At 39.9% G+C, this 17584-nt stretch overlaps 1 protein-coding gene across 3 annotated transcripts; it reads right to left on the bottom strand.

The window, feature by feature from the left end:
- Positions 1 to 8815: 8815 nt before the first annotated feature.
- Positions 8816 to 15015, bottom strand: LOC110063816 (cytosolic Fe-S cluster assembly factor NUBP2 homolog). 3 transcript variants are annotated; one of them, XM_089283046.1, is made up of 8 exons: positions 14753 to 15015; positions 14310 to 14478; positions 12432 to 12526; positions 11814 to 11928; positions 11240 to 11307; positions 10733 to 10819; positions 10525 to 10601; positions 8816 to 9918 (listed from the first exon to the last, which is right to left on the bottom strand). In XM_089283046.1, the coding sequence occupies exons 6-8, from the start codon at positions 10759 to 10761 to the stop codon at positions 9773 to 9775; spliced, it is 252 nt and encodes an 83-aa protein (XP_089139172.1). In that variant the 5' UTR covers positions 10762 to 10819; positions 11240 to 11307; positions 11814 to 11928; positions 12432 to 12526; positions 14310 to 14478; positions 14753 to 15015; the 3' UTR covers positions 8816 to 9772. The 3 variants fall into 3 exon arrangements, with proteins under 3 accessions (XP_089139172.1, XP_089139170.1, XP_089139171.1); XM_089283044.1 differs by having other exon boundaries at positions 11240 to 11321; XM_089283045.1 differs by lacking the exon at positions 14753 to 15015 and having other exon boundaries at positions 11240 to 11321; positions 14310 to 14738.
- Positions 15016 to 17584: the final 2569 nt, after the last annotated feature.

Genomic DNA, 17584 nt, shown 5'->3' on the forward strand with positions numbered 1-17584 from the left:
TTCAAAGGAAAATCCTAAAGTAGACAATAACTAGTTACTCTGAAAAGCAGCCTTTTGGTTTCTATTCTGTCAAACAGTAGTGGAAAGGGTAACATGCAATGGACTAAACCCATTCGGTGCTGGAAGTGCCGGCCCTTTTGTTAAACATTAGGACGGTAAGCCAAAACACGGTTCTGTTTACACGAGAGCTCAAATCTCAGATGAACGTGAATGGTGCTAAATGCTTGAAGTGGATAAGGCACGCTGCTACCCTCTTGCAGGTCTACTGATGCTGCAAATGAATCGTCGAAACGGCCGCCGTTTTAGCTTTAATTGCCTCATCAAAATGTCTTGCTTGGTTGAATGTAGAACTTTCGGCGAAAGTTCTACGGCCGGAAAAAATACTCGAAACTGACGTCATTTAGGATTAATTAATTTAGTTGATTTGTTTTCCATAACGTTGTGTTTTTTCCTTGTCTCAGTGAATGTCGCGCCTCAATAATATCTCCCATCTTCGGCCGCATATTTACATCATAACCGATCAAAATAGCAAAAATGGTTAATTGCTATCATTTTTAAAATTCCTAAGATTTCTTTACTTATAAGTGTAAGTGGATTCTATTTGTTTAAAATCATTTTATTTTGATTTATCTTGCCGCGCACGGCAAGTGAGCAAACATAATCACGACACCGACGTGCTCCATAAAGAACTTCTTATGAAATAACCGCACGCTGATATAGCCAAGGTTCTTCTCAAGAGAAAATTTTCTCTTGTTCTTCTACATTATTTTTGCCACATTATAACGGTGCGTTGAATTTTTTTAGCGATTTGTTTGTAGCTGTTCTCCCTTATTCCGGCTAATAGCACCAAGTTAACGACTGGATTTTTCAGTGTCATGATTTTTTGACTTTGAGCTGGTTACTCTGTAATATTCAAATGGAAGCGGCGTTCTTTGGAGTCAGCTAACGAGCAGAGATACTTAATTATCTAATTTGTTATTGAAAAAAGATCAATCTTTGTGGTGAATTTTAAGCTATGCAGGCAGCCTGACGGCTGGGTTGTTTTCCTTCCTTGTTGGTATGCCGGGATATAATGGATCGATTACACAGTTGTTCTATTCTGAGACACCTTTGAGCTAGGAAGGCTAGGAAATCTTACTGGGACAAGGTCTAAATTTCAATAATATTTCTTTTTTTTTTTTCACGCCGGTTAACTTGAAGTTCTGTTTTTCAATGGACTCTTGGAAGTAGTTGCACTCGGCTTTCTTTAATGTTACCTTTCGAGAATTCAAGATGCAAGGAACGCTTCCGAGTTATTACATGGATGATTGGTTATAGGAAAAAGGTAAAGTTCTCCGCGGAATTTGTGTAGACGCGGGACCAGCCGATCGTCTGTTTTGCTTCGTTATCTCCCGCCTGAAGCTTCCTTCCTCTTGACTTCACATCTAAAACGGTTCAAGTTTCTTTTACATGCCCATATTTGGTCTGACATATTAGGAAATATCTGTAAGCAGCAAATTCTTGAACGACTAAAGTTTGATCTATGAAGGAGTAAAGTGTGAGTGGAAGAAACAAGCCGCTAATTTTCGTGGTCGATGGTCGAGGCTCTTGCGAGATTTATGCCCGTACGCCTTATCTCTCTAGACCGCCCGTTTTTTTCCTATTCCTAGGTAAAAGTAGGATTGTAGGAGGCGGTACTCTCGCCTGCATGGACCTGCATGTAGTTTCACCAGAGGCGTTAAAACTGTCTATTATCAGAGGTTTATGATTAATTCGAGGCGGCGTGTTTGAACGCCATTGACTTGTGAGTGAAAGCAATTCTTTGCGAGGCAATTCTTTGCAAATTCTTAGCGAGGTCTAGCCTTTTAAAGATTTCTTTCCGAATAAAGCTAGAAGAAATCTGCCGCTACGGAACAGCATCTATAAGCGCCAGTCCGGCTCGCTTAACTAAAGTTTGCGGCTAAAAACGTTCATTCTTATTGCTTAGCAAGAAGCCGGGACTGGCTTTCAACCAACGTTTTGATGAAGTTTTTGTCTGCATTCTCTCAGTAAATTCAAAAGAACAAAATACGGTATACGGTAACGAAAACTGGCTTAGGTCGGTAGCCCTCTGAAGCCGAGTTGAGGGAACGCTTAGAAGTAAAACTACAAGCCTTAATATAATACTTTTCATCAACCGCTTCTTCTGGATAAGCTTAAGTCTAAATTATTTGAATGACCCTCGCGTCGTTCAGTAGATATTGTCAAACCATTTTTAAAATAAAACTTGTCTTCTAACCATCGCATTTTTGGGGTTCTGTTTGTGTTAATGTGCCGAATAAATCTTATTCAAAAAGTGTCAATGTTTTAATGAAAGAAGAAACTATGAAACCCCTAATTAATAGGCTTGTAATAACTTCTTTCATGCTGCCAGCAGAGCCTTTTCTTACGGTACATATAAAAAAGAGATAAAGTAGAAAGAGATAAAAAAAGGGCTCTGCTCGCAATCTCAGTATGAAAATGATGTGAGCAAGTCGCTGGTTTACGACAATTACCTTCCCGATTATTGTAATAGTGATATCCTTCCGCCATTTTCGTCTTGCAAAATTGTTAAAATTCTGGTTTTCAGTTTTCAGCTAACCACTTTTCTATTTATTTTAAAGCAGATCTAATAATGCTATATCAGTCAAGCTAGTTTGTCCGAAGTCTGTCGAAGTTTTGGCGGGAAACCCGGCCACCGCCTGCCGTACACTCTGTTTTGATCTGCTTTTCCCGCCAAAACTGGCTTTTCATTGCCACGCAGAAAACGTTATTTTAGATTATTACGATTTTCAATTTTTATTAACAACGGCATCAAGAACTTTATTTGTACCCCGCATTCACAATTTCAGTTTAGCTGGTAATAATTTACAAAAAATAGAGAGAGTGCTGGTCGGTGATAGTTTTATACAGCTCTCTCAAGAGAGAACTGGATAAAAAAAAGTGCGGTACACTTAGTTCTGAATCACTGTAATACTTAGTAAGTAATCATTGTACAAAACTTTGAAGTTTTCTTTCGCGGACAGACAATCAAAACAAGGCACCACGTGGGGCTACTGTTACAACTAAACTCGCCGATAGGAAACTGATTATAACAATCAAGTCGGTAGGAAATGATCAATCTCTGTCTATGATTGCCTTGGTGATACAGTGATTCCAAGTTTCGAAGCGCGTCGCTATGAGAATGAGTTTAACTTTAACGCAAGCACGCCGATAAGTCGAGCTTTTTTTGCTTGAAAAATTCTTTGCTAATGCACGGTAGGAATATCGGAAGATATTTTTCGCAAAATATTGAACTATAGCTGCTGCCGGAATTAAGTTTCATGTTATATACACAGGTCTCCATTTAAAAAGTAACGCGTCGTTAAATTTAATAAAAGAACAGGTTGTTTTCTTCACTGTTTCATTACAAGGAGTCCCTGTATGGCTTCTACCTTCAAAATGGATTAAAAATTAATTCCAAAAAAATGCCAAAAAACTTGACATGACTTGGCATTACTTAATCGTTTAAGTGTTCTTAACAAGGCAAAACGAAACAATTTTTATTCACAAAAAAACTGCACCATCTGCTTGGCTCCCAATATCCCACTGCTTCAGCTGTTTTGAAATCCTTTATTTGCAAGTGCATCTTATTTTAGGCATGCGAATCTTGGTGGTATGCCAAGGCAATTTAGCGTCATAATAAGCCTTTGTCACTATTTAAAGCACAAAAGATTATCTTTTCATGGATAACTCATGTTGTGTGGCCGAATCCAACACGCGGAAGCGCGCGTGAGTTCCCTCCAGTTTACATGCAGGCTTCGAAAACAATTTTTTTCCGATGGGAAGTGGTCTATTTTTTTTGCGGATTATTTTCCATTCCCTGTAGTGAGCACGATCTATGTATACGCAATTGACTTCATTATTTCCTCTAGCAGCTTTCCGTCTTTGCTGAGGTAGAAAATGTCACTTCAAATAGAAGTAGGCATTTTTTTTCTAAAACCAGAAGTTTTTGACAAACTTGTTCGTTGAATAAAACTCGTTCGCAAAATACACAGAATTTATTTTCATACTGGTTAGCTCAGAGAGCGCACAGCACGACCAGAAACGAGAAACGAACCCCTTTGAGAATTAACGAATCAAGTCTAGCCAAAAGAAAAAAACAAAAATAAAACAAAACCAATTCTAACTTGTCAGAGTTATTCATAGTTTTCAGCAGTTACAGTAATTCATAGAGTTCGGTATTCAGTGAAAAATTCGCGGGACGTGCTATTTTGCTGTTACTGAGCGTGAATAAAATATACATGTAGTGCAATCAGTGGAAAAGAGTTCAACTTCGCAAGATACTACTTCATCCGATCGACTGACAAGGCAGCTTATGGAAATGTTTGACATTGACGCTTACATATGCTCGCGCTCAACATCTTTGTTGGTTTTGTTTAGTTTTAAGTAAGGAAGACCTTTTTATCCTAGGCAAGTTTTACAAGTGAATCGTGAAGTAGTCTGTTCCAGGCTCTCGGTCAGTGAAGACGATTGAAAAAGCGGGCCTGCGACGAGCCGAGACTCCGCTCGTCGCTCGTCGCTCGTCGCTCGTCGCTCGTCGCTCGTCGCTCGTCGCTCGTCGCTCGTCGCTCGTCGCTCGTCGCTCGTCGCTCGTCGCTCGTCGCTCGTCGCTCGTCGCTCGTCGCTCGTCGCTCGTCGCTCGTCGCTCGTCGCTCGTCGCTCGTCGCCCGCCCGCTTTTTTCGATAGTTCCCATTGACCGAGAGCCTCAGGAATAGGCTAATCGTGAGGCGAGTCTACACGATAACCAGCTATAATACCACCCTTTCGTCCCGTCTGTTGTAGGGCACGTGGTTCCCGTTGTTTTGGTTTGGCCTTGCCTCAAGGCTTGGTGTTTCACATAGGGTTAAACTCATATTGCGACTTACATGAAACGCATTGCAACGTCTCCGATTTCGCCTTTATTGCTTTTCCCTACACTGCATACAGTCCACACACAGTTCTCTGGCTTGACCAAGACTGAGTTCAATGCCCTATTCTCATGCCCAGACTCACAGGGTAGAGACGCAAAGTCTAGTCTACTGACAACAACAACAACAACAACTAGCCTTATCATTCGGTGCATTTTTTTGCTGCAAATAATAAGGCAGTTCGCTTCCCTGAGCTATCAGAGAATGATTTATATATAAAAACAAACTCGGTGATCGAACGAATGATAAAACAATTATTGGACTCAGTTATCGCAAAATATCGTGATTTGTCAATGTCTCGCTGATCAATTATTTGCCTCAATCAATGATTGTTCAAAATTTGGAACGATCCTTTCTATTTTTCCCTAGAGTATTTAATGCAAATACATAAGAAAGTGAGATTCATCTTCAATTTTAGTGATAAGACTCACAAAAGGGGCATGGACAGATTCTATCTAGCTGTTTCAATCACACGGGGGACCCGAACACTGTATCAGCAATAACATACAATGGTCCATAATCATTTAAAACAAATGTACTGTTATTTACCTGTGTTCCTGTGTCTTTTTGAGTATTTAGAAGGGATTTGAAGAGGAACGAAGGCGGTTCGAATCTTGTCTGCCGCTTTGTGACTGTGATGCTCCAGTTACGTTTCAAGTTTCCATTATCGTCGTTAACTATTAACTCTCATGAAACCTGAAAATCTCTCCCCAGATGTAAGCGAAATGTAAACCACCTTCGCTTTTATTCAAATCCCTTCTAAGCGAGTCAAAAAGACAGGAGTGCGGGTAAATGACAGCACATTTAACAAATTGACGCCAGTTTTTTAATGCGTCTGTCCTCTTATTGATGATGAATTGTGTCATAACATTGTCAAAGTGGCTGTGGAACCACGAGCCGCAGGCCAGTTGTTCCGCAGTAAACTCTTCGCGAGCTCATTGGCTAATTTTCATCGTCAATATGCGGACAGACACATAAATTTATAATCTAAGAGATGCGTTACGTCAGTTTTTTCATGCGTCTGTCATGTTATTGATCATGAATTTCGTCATAACATTGTCAAAGTAGCTGTGGATCCACAAGACGATAGCCGAGTGGATCCGCAGACTACTTTGACAATGTTATGACGAAATTCATTGTCAATAACAGAGCAGAGGCATGGAAAACTGACGTATGAAGAAGCCTAAGCCGAGTATTACACTGTGATAAAACACGAAGAGCATTTGAGAACACGAGGGAAATGTAGAAAACATGTACACGAGCCGCAGGCGAGTGTTTTTCAAATGTGGGGAGTGTTTTTTCACAGTGTAATATACGGCCTTAGACTTCTTCATTTGCTTTTATAATACAGAGGTAATGTGGTGAAAAACAATAATAGACGCTTTTTCTATATTTTATACTCTAATAAAGCATGGGTTTTTGACCAATCAGAGCGCGTGCAGGGTCCTATCTATATTATAAACTCTGATAAAGCATGGGTTTTTGACAAATCAGAGCGCGCGCAGGGTCCTATCTATAGCATAAACTCTAATAAAACATGGGTTTTTGACCAATTAGAGCGCGCAAAAAGGCCTAGGTACTAGTTTTAGCCCTACAGTGTTAGGCAGGACATGTAGGCAGCAATTTTCTCTGTAAGGTCGCGTAGGAGATGACAACAGTAGACGAAGGTAAACTATTCATTCTTTTCATTCCTTTATTAACTCTCTTCCTACTCAATAAGATTGTGTGCTCCCTATGGAAATACCTAACTTCGACACTGTTTTACTTCACTCAAATTGGAGCAGCTTGCAACGAAACTATTCGAGGGAAATTCCACCAGACATAAACGTATTGAGTTGTGGGCCAAAAGCATAAAAAAGTTCCGGAATTGCGGACGCCATTTCCCCCGCACTACCGGCCGCAAACATCCTCGCAACATGTACGCGCGTGTACTTAACGCGTGTGCCGCGTGGGATGGCGCAAATTGTTCTTAAAATAGCAAAATTGTCCCATCTCATATGGACAGCCCTAATACTAGAAATAGCGCGCGCTTACGGTCTCCGTCCCCGATTATGGCTCCTGATTAGACCTTGAGGCAACACAGTGGTTCTTTCGTTTTGAAACAAATTCATTGCGCGTTTCAAAGAGGTAGACTTACGTCTCTCATTAAGTGACAAAACGTTTTCTGTAACTGACGTTTATTGATCGTGACTAAAACACCACACGAGTACATACGAGTACATACGAGTAACATACGAGTACATACGAATAACAAACGAGTGACAAACGAATAACATACCACACCCACGAATGCGTGCGTACCACACCCATGAATGTGTGCCACATACATACGTCCGCCATACGCGCACCACACACGCAAAAACAAACCTGGGCGCTAATGTGATATGATGTGACGTTGCGGCGTCAAATAAACGCAGAAGATTACGATGATTGCACACAGGATTTAGCGCGCGCAAATGTCTCATAGAATTAGTTTATTCGAAGTAATAGCATAGTAAAAGCTTCGGGGTGTGTGGGGTGCTGTTTAATGAATTGAACCCCTCTCCCTTTCCTCAAAAAAAAAGGGTGAAACAGTCTAACTTTCTTTCATATTTGCAAACTTTGGTTATTCCCTTAAAAATTAGAAATCCATGTATATTTTAATCCAGATCAAATTTACTGGTTATGTACAATAATGTACTCTTTCATAGTGGAAGTCAGAAAACGGTTCAATAACGGCTGGAAACAATAATATTACTTTGAAATGAATTTTCCACTTCACAAAGTATTAATCAATGTATATCGAAAATTGGCAATAACATATAAATTCGTTAGGCGAGTAACTGTAAACAGACATATTCAAGAACTGCAATAAACCATAGCGCTATGAAAACAAAAGATAATGACAGGCCTACACGGACTACCCTCGTGAATTGTGATAGCGATGTATTTTACTCGTATGTACTTGTATGTTACTCGTATGTTACTCGTATGTACTTTTATGTTACTCGTATGTACTCGTAAGTACCCGTGTGGTGTTTTAGTCAGGATCACGTTGTCAACAAAAAGGCTCTCAGGTGTTGGGAAGGGTAATGTGACAAGGAAACTTGCCAAACTCTGCAGATTTCATGGTTTTTCATGTGTTTGGTTGTTTCAAGTCTCAAGTTAGGTAATGCTGTTTACTTCCAATAATGTGTTCTTGTTTAGATGGGTTTTGGAACTGATATTAATTTGAAGTGGTTTGTGGATTTTTTTGGGGGGTGGAATATCAAAACCGAGAAAAACTATGATCATTACTGGCAACAGAATAAGACCATGCTATTGCATGATGATGTCATAATTAAATTGGTTCTTGTTATAAAATGAATCAGAAAACTTATCCAGAATCAAGTTCAGTCAACACAAATCTGCTGTTTACCGTTAGCTACTATTACAGACTGCATAATGTTTAGCTGTCTTGCTGGGAACAGTTCCATGTAGTTCTAATAAACAAAGTCATTGATCAACTGTTAAAATCAAACCTTGATAAAAGTAGGCTTGATATCACATTTCCCAAGGTAAAACAAATTCTTTTTTCGCTGCACATCGTAACCAGACAAACTTGTCGGATTAACCTTATCATTTAACTGTTAAGAGTCCACTGAGTGCTGCTACCTCCAGGGACTTTTAATTCACGCTTGCGCACTAACCTACTAAATTATAAATTAAAAAATGGAATGGGAAATCTGGCGTCCCCTGTTAATTTCTCTTAAAAACATAAAAGTAACTCAAAAGTTGGTTATTCACATGAACCCATTGTCATCCTCTCCTTCCACTCCATATCATCTTTCCAGGACGCGCCGGAAAAACGACTAGTTTATGCAATTCTAACAATCACAAAATACCAGGCTGAGGCAGTACCATTTGTATTTATTTCCTTTTTTTTTCATTGACCTTTCAGCTGCAACATTTAATGAGTTTCTGAACAAAGAATCTTAGGTATATTACTGGTCATGTAAAATTATGATTTGTAACTATCTGGATTAGGAAAGACCTCATTTAAATTATTTTTTTGAATAGAGATCATTTCTGCAACAGTCTGCTTGTCAAATCACTAAAGTGTAATCACTCAACATCATCTTGCTAGGGAAAAACTGCAGTTACACTAATGTATACAACTACAAACTAGTTTCTTTTATGACCCCTTAATTTGGTCCCCACAACAGATTTAAATCCAAGGTAACTTCATGTAACCATGCATAAAATATAAACCTTGATACCACATGCTAAACTAATGATTTTTATTTTTATTTCTACTTATTTATTTATTTGCTGGTTTAATTCTATCTTATTATTATTGTTTCTATCTGGTTATATTATTGTCAATTGTTATTATTCTGTATCAAGTAATATTTTTCATGCATGGTTACATGAAGTCATCCCAAATTCAAATCTTTACTGGCGACCAACTGAAGAGGTCACAGACAAAGCAAGTCTTGAAGTCGCATACACTATGTAACTGTGTATCGAAGGAAAATTCAAATGAAGCTTTTCCCAAAACAAGATGCTGTTCAGTAATCATACTTTCTTGCTTTAACAAGTAGAACTTTGCGAAGGAGGCTATTGTGCGTGGTTTATATGCTCCAACAACAATGCAATGCTTGGTTTAAGTGAGTTTAAGTGGGTGAAGCCATATTTTTCTATGTTTTCTTCCCTGATGACTAGAGCCGGGCTTGAAAAAAGTGCCATCCAGTTGTCCACGACAAGTAGATTTTGCTACTGGGCAAGTTACTTTTCATTCTCACTCAGCCAATGGGCAAGGGCTCAGGCAAGTCGTCCTCCAACTAAGTAACACTTGTTCCTTCAATCACTGATCACCATTGCCTTCCATTTGTAACAGTTTGGAAGTGATTACATTTACTGCACTTAGTGTTGGCGAGTTAGGAAACAAGTCAATAAAGGCTTGGCCATCTTCTAAGGATTGCATTAGACTGGGATCCAGTAGAATAGAACCTACAAAGAAGGAAATAATTATTCTTTCAAGATCTAAAAGCAAGATATAGCTAGAAGACTGTGCTATGTGGAAACTGACTGATTTCAATGTCATATTGAACGCATCACATCAGTGAGAATTCTCCTAGACTAGTTCACAAACAATCTGTTAATCTGCTATGTGATAAACTTGACACAAAAAAGAATTTGGTTGACATTCCTTAAGCTTCCAGCAAACAAGACCTTTACATTTCCAGACAACATAGTTCGCTGCTTTTTTTATCTAACAAATTAAGAAGCTCAAGCTGTGTATTACACTGTGATAAAACGTGACGGGCATTTTGAGAACACGAGGGAAATGTAGAAAACACAAGCCGCAGGCGAATGATATACAGGTAATGTGGTGAAAAACAATAAAACACGGTTTTTCTATGTTTTATACTCTGATAAAGCATGGGGTTTTAAAAAATCAGAGCATGTTCAAGGTCCTATCTATAAGATAAATACTAATGTAGACAAGTGCAATAAATGGTAAAAAGACCATTTTCCATGAAACATGATCTAGATTGCCCCTAACCCCCCTATCCCCCTTCCTGTGTAGTCACTGATGTTAATAAATATTATTACCTAAAAATGGCTGAACATCGCAGCTCGTTGCCAAGGCTTCACCTCCTGCTTTTGAAAATGCATAATTTGCGCATTCCCTAAAGAAAGAGAGTGGAATATTATTACATACTATGAAGATAAAGAAGTAAACTTTCCAAGATCCAAATAAGGCTTCTTAATAATCGACAGCAATAATTTAGAAATCTTATAATAAATACTTTATGCATACCTGAGGAGTAGTGACAAGAATTGCTTCATCTGGATTATAATGTTGCAGATTTTCTACTAAGTACTGTAATGTGGTCGTCAGATGTCCCTGGATTGAACAAAACCAATCTTAGAACAGAGCAATAATGATAGCATTGCACTGCATACTGCAAAATGAGATGTGCACAATTGCACTAGCAGCAAAGTTAACAATAAAGAGTATATCTACTCTGATCAAAAGAGGTCAAAACCAGTCTCCTAGTGTGAAGTATTGTTCCCTCCCCCTTAATCTCCTTAACATCCCCATCTTTTTGCAGTTCAGGTTGCCCAACAACTTGTTAGTACTCATTTCTCCTCCTATGTGATGAGGTATTGCAAGTCAAGTCTCTCACCTAAGAATGCAGTACAGAGACCCATGGAATCCAGGCCTATTGATCTAGAGTGTACGACATTAACCACTTGTCTGTTTTACCTCACACATGGGTACATCACAAGTCTCTGAAAATTATATTTTATATTGTTGTCATACCTGGCCATGGAGGTGTATCCATAATCTGGCAATCCAGACCTGTCACCCCAACACACATCTGATAGAAGCTGCTTGATTGTTGCTAAAAAAAAAAACATACCGGTAACTGTCACATGAGAACTCAAGGAAGTCTGCTGGAACATCAATTTGAAAATGTTTGTAGCACTCTACAGAATTTGCTCCATTTTTAATTTTCCTTTTCATTCAAAAGCCCAGAAAAGCCACAATGTAATCAAAATAATTTGCATAACTTTTGTACAAATTGTTACACTGTAGATCCAGTGGTGACCAGCTGTGGTATTGCACACTATCGTTTACTCGCTATCAACAAAGCCTAGTTATAGCTACCTTAAGTTAGAAAATATATTTTTGAGGTTTCCTACATTTTAAACTAAGGTAATTTTGTGCATTACAAAAAATAACTCAATATGTGGTGGCATATGCAGATCCTTGAAGTGATTTCAGGACAGTTTCACTAATGATGAGACACTCAGATCTAGCTTTGATTAACAAGCTTGAGCAGGTCAAGGTAAGTCAAAAACTATATAAGTAAAGAGCATAAAGGAATAAATACCATTCTTTCTTAGATCCTCTCCACACAACGACATCATCTCAGTCTGTTATTAAACAAGAAACCAATTGACACAACAGCCACTCATTTGTCCTTGTCTGTGTAAACCGGAACCCAACTAAAAAGAAAGGTTCAGGTGATCTTTAGAAAATACCTGTAAACACCTTCCGCAGCGAACATAGGCAAGCTTTCAGATGTTAATAACACATCAGCTGATCTTATAAATATAGAAGGTGAGGTATGTATATGAAATGTACGATAATTAATACACAGGAGCATTATTTTATACTGCAAATAATATAAATTTTGTGAATTAAAGAAGTTCCCAAGATCAAGCAAGTTCACAAAAGTTCCAAGGAAGTGGAGTAATGGCCCTTGACACACCAGCATTCCATGCAGGAGAAGCTGCAATACTTCAAGTCAGTTTCTTGCTATCACACTGGAGATAAGGAATTCTCCTGTAATGAACCACTAAAGTTCATTACTGTTACATAATTATCTACATGTACACAAGTATGAGTGTTATTACACAATGTAAGTTTAAGTATATGCATGATTTAGTGAATGGCTCCCACATAAGAATGGCTTCAGAAGACGATCCTTTATTATGTTATGACTTACCCAGCAGAACACTGGTGTACATCTTTTCCCTCTAAATTTATCATCCTTGGAATACTTGGTCTACATAATTCACCATCCTGATCCTGTGTGCCAACCTTGAAGATAAAGAGATAACACAAAGATAAGCCATTTATTGTGATCAAGGTAGTGCTGCTGTAACAATACATTCTTGAAGACACTTCTCTGTTAGGCCGGGACTAAAAGTGGAACAGGGACTTGGGGACTGGGACATGGGACGTGGGACGCGGGGACACAGGGACGCGGGGACGCGGGGACGCGGGGACGCGGGGACGCAGGGACGCGGGGATGTGGGACGTGAGTGCGCGCGGGGACTTGAGGATGCAGGACGAAGGGACTGGAGGACATGACAAACAAACGTCACCTGATTTTTGCACTGAATTTGTAAAATACAATTTTCGGCGGTCAAGTGAAAAGTAATAGGGACCTTAAGCACCGATGATGAATGAGACGACGATGATGAGTAAAACTTCTGTAAGACTGGGTCAAGGACATCATTCACGGCGTGAAAACCAAGTGCAAGTACATGTAAATAGAGCTGAGTCCTTGCAAACATCAACCTAAAACTATCGAAAAATTTTGTCATGTCTTCCTTTCACAAGCTCCATGACCAGTTTCGCTTGAGCTACGAAAATGGTACTATCGATGACAACAAACTTTCAGTCCTACATGAGGAATTTATGTCGAAAAATCTCGATTTCTCATAGGATGAACATAACAGGTTTTCACTCAGAGAGATTAACTAACCCGAATTTTCGGGCCGATATAATCTAAAATGACTTTAACAGTATAAAATTTTATCCTAAAAACATAAGCGAGAGCCTACATGTAGACAGGAACCAGAAGAAAATGAAAGAAAGAGTCATTTTTCAATTTTTGAATTCATTTAATTTTCTACTTTCGCTGACAAGCAAATTTCACTATGGACAAATCGATAAACCCAAAATAATGTTATTACCAACGATTTCTACATCAAACTCGCCGTAAAATCTAGTTAATACAAAGCTAAGAGGTTAAATAAATAACCAAATTTCATTTCAATAGTTTGATATAAATTTCTGGCTGAAACACTGTGTAAATAGATTAATACATACTCATGTTCACTCAGGACGGTAAACCTGACGTTTTGACGTCCTGAACTTCACATGGAGGAAGAGTTGAGCACGCATAGTAACATGGTAAGGGGAAATTCTACTTCCGGTCATTGTCCTCTGGGTTCGTCGTCGTTGGTGCTGGTCCTTAATATATGCTGGGGATCATCAGCTTCTGGTCTGCCGACAAACTCTCCAGCATATTAGATTACTTTTCACTTGACCGCCAAAAATTGTATTTTACAAATTCAGCGCAAAAATCAGGTGTTGTTTGTTTATCACGTCCTTAAGTCCCTACGTCCCACGTCCTCGAGTCCCCACGCATGCGCGCGTCCCATGTCCCTGAGTCCCTGTGTCCCCACGTCCCCGCGTCCCCATGTCCCCGAGTCCCCACGTCCACGCGTCCCACATCCCAGTCCCCAAGTCCCCGTCCCACCTTTAGTCACAGCCTCCCTGTTACCACTGTGGCAGATCCACAGATTTTCATCAGGATGACTCTGGGGTAGGGGGGAGAAAGACAGAAGGTGCTAGGGGGAAGGCAAAGTGAACATTTTGAATCCAAGACGGAATTTTTCCCTAAGTGACACCAGTTCACACATCATGTGGTCAGTACTGTAAATATTCTGATAACAATTAACCCAAACGTAAAACACGAAAACAAGACCAATCCCAAACATAGAAAATCGCCTGATAAAGCTTCTCCCTCCCCCCAACCCTCCTACTGCGTATGATCATGAATCAATGACTGAACGCAAAGATTTCAGCTTACCTTCTTTCCTTTGTTGTAAAGAGTCCATGCTATCTGTGTCGTAAACAGCACTTTTACCAACTCCTCCGATCCTACATGTATACCGCACAAAACTAGAATCACGTGCTTGATGGAGTTTGCTCCGAGAGAATTTCAGTCAGCGCCTTTGCTGTACTTGCCTACTTGGACTCTAGAGAGAGAGGACAGTTCCAACAATGTCGCTAAGCATGCAAATAACAAATTAAGTCTTAGTTTGTCTTTAACCTTCAGAGAGAAGGAAGTACCGGTGTACCGTGACTGGGTACATTTTCCAGCCCTTTTCCGTGAAGGAAGCTGGAATTTTATTCGAAAAAATAACATAAAGGGACTCAAACTTCGGCCTAGTTTTACTTTAAAGACAAAAAGAATAAATACACCCTTTGTGCAAACAGAACAACAACATTCGTTGCACGACGGTTACTCACCGTCCGCCATCTTGAATTTGAGAAGGAAACTGCTGGTCATCCTCTCGTACAGTCGGCTCAAGTGGCTTTCCGCTGCTCGCGCTTGGAACCTGTGGCTGAAACGTCATCCTCGGAAACCCAGGGGCAGTTAGACTTAGGGTGCGTTCCTTTGGGGTGATCTGGATCAGGATCAGTGATCCAAGATCACTCGGATCATAGTTCATCAAAGGAACCGATGAATCCGTGACCACAGTGGATTTATTGGTTCCTTTGATGCACCATGATCCGAGTGATCTTGGATCACTGATCCTGATCCAGATCACCCCAAAGGAACGTACCTTAATCGTGACGACGCGGTATTTTCGGTCGACGCGATATTTTCTAACTGCCCCTGGGTCTCCGAGGATGCTGAAAGGTTGCCCTGAATTGTCAGTCATCTTCCGCCTTCAGCCTAATCGCCAGGGGATTAAGCTGAGGGTGGGAGATGACCGGCATTTCAGGCTACTGAAAGATATGTACAAAACCACAAATGAAGTCAGGGACCGCGGAGGGGGAGGAAGGGCTACAGCGCTACCAGTTACTTGCTTGAGTTGAGTTCTTTAGGGCTCCAAATGACATGGACAATGTGCGAATTTTGCTTCCGGAAAGTAACAAAACAGTTGAACAGTGACCCCTTATGGAATAATTATATTCCACGAGACACAATTTTTTTGGTTTAAACACAAGCCTATAGGCGAGTGTGTATACCACGAAGATACAGGTGTCTCGTGGGATATTCCATGGTATATATACCACTCGATCGAAAGCGACAGACAGTGCTCGACTTGCCAGTCAGTCGATTGTGTTATAAGTCGATCTGGTCCGTTGAAAGTGATTGGTCAGTTTAGCCATGATGGTATTGGCTGAAAGACTCTTGTTAAGGTTACCGAAGATGTTTCATTTGCCAAATAAGTCGAATTTCTTTGGGAGTACTCGATTTTTTCGAATTACTCTGATTTTCGCGGAGGTTATCGAAGGTTACCGAAGATGTTCTAATTGTCGAATTAGTCGGATTTCCAAATATTGACTTCTTCGATGATGTTCGATTTGCTGGATAAGTCGTATTTCTGAAGATATTCTTCGCATGCTTTGACAGTGCTCGATTTGCCGAATTACTCGGATGACCGAAGATGTTCGACCACGTTTCCATTTTTTCTCGGAGGTTACCCAAGATGTTCGAAGTTTTCCGAAGGTCACAAAATATCAGACCTTTAAATGGATGAATGATACCGTGAGTGCAATTCCTGTCTTCATTTCCAGTTCTACAATGCGTTTAGGCACAGTTCGGAGTATTCAAACACCCATAACAAGGCTTCGATTGAGTCTGGAATAAACGTGGTATAAGCCCAATCAAAAGTTAGAAATAGTCATAGAAAGCTATTTTTCACGCTAATTTCACGCTTGAGCATGACACAGCCACACATAGGCCTATATAGCTCTACATAACAATACATTTTCATACAATTGAGCTGTAGTAGCCCAACCGAGAGCTCTTATAACGTCTTCCTGACAACACAAAGCTGTTAGTAAACTCATATAACCATATATAACCAAAACTTTAAGCTTGGTTACATTCCAGAAATAAATTTAAAGTACATTGTCATTCAAAACCTTACAAAGTCCTACGTATACAGGACCATACATGATTAGATATTCCCCATTGTTTTGCATAGTCCAACATAGCATTACATATAGGTTATTGAATAAAGGGTAAGGTCAAGAGAGTTGGATATTAGCCAAGTTCTTTGTTCGTTGAGGTCGGGAAATCGCACAGGCTTCACTCGTAGAGAACATCCTGAGGATACAGCAAGAAACTTTTTCCTGTCGTTTGTAATTCATAACAAGTCATGCGATAAACTGTTTAGAAACAACAAAAGAAAACAATTAGTAACTTAACTACAAACCCACAAATTTTAGCGTATTCAGCACCATCCATAAATTTTCTTTTCATGAAGAAGTTCTTCCAATTCTCGATAACCGGCAGTAACCCAATAACTAAATATTTCTTCTTTATGCAGAAAAGAGAAAGACAACATGCAAACGCTGCTTGAGCACACCAGTCCACTTTGACGTAAGAAAGACTCCAAGCCAGTCTTAATCCATGTCATGCATTAGGTCAGTGAAGTATTAATCAGTTCGACATAAAAACTACTCTTGACCTTGTCAGTGCTTCTAGAGGCAAAAAATATAACATCAATTCATTATAGCCAATGGCATTATTGCTATATATGAACATTAATAAATTTACTGATCCAATTCGCTGTTGATCATACAATCCGCGGATATTGTGTCGACATTTCTTCCTTCCTCCAAGTTACTGAGACTGAAGTACAACTAGCTCTCGAAAAACCCAGATCAAATGCTTATTCATTACAATTTTGACAACAACAGAAACGACAACCTGCAACCCCAGCTTGAATACAGACACAGTCCTCGGGGGGTCCATATGAGCCAGAAGCGCTGAGGCAGTACAGGAACGGTCAGAAATCAGCCACCCTATTCCGACACTCCATCCGGACTCATGTTTCCAGTGGATTGTCGCATGGTACTCATGGTACCTGCGTGCTGTGTCCAACAGGATAGGTTTCCAACTTGCGAGCACGGAATGACTAGTCGACTTCTCGACTGCAACCACACCTCTGGACGTGAAAGTAAAACAAGCACTGAGAGGAGCGCGCGAAACTCTCCACCCAGCTTAGAAATGCGTGATTGCCGTCTGCGATCATTCCGATTTCAAAATGGACGTTTTATTAGCTCGTTTTAGGTCTTTTAGCGCTGATCTCGGGTTCTTCTAAGAAACAAGTCGATTCCTAT

Source organism: Orbicella faveolata, unplaced genomic scaffold (assembly GCF_042242905.1).
Source record: "Orbicella faveolata isolate gen_17 unplaced genomic scaffold, um_ofav_v1 contig_12, whole genome shotgun sequence".
Lineage (NCBI taxonomy): Eukaryota > Metazoa > Cnidaria > Anthozoa > Scleractinia > Merulinidae > Orbicella > Orbicella faveolata.

Bases quoted from the DNA above. Each gene is read 5' to 3' on its own strand.
- LOC110063816 (XM_089283046.1), bottom strand. From the start codon at position 10,761: ATGAAGCAATTCTTGTCACTACTCCTCAG. The intron at 10,602-10,732 runs GTATGCATAAAG...CTCTTTCTTTAG, and splicing joins TTCTTGTCACTACTCCTCAG to GGAATGCGCAAATTATGCAT. The intron at 9,919-10,524 runs GTAATAATATTT...CCTTCTTTGTAG, and splicing joins CGATGTTCAGCCATTTTTAG to GTTCTATTCTACTGGATCCC.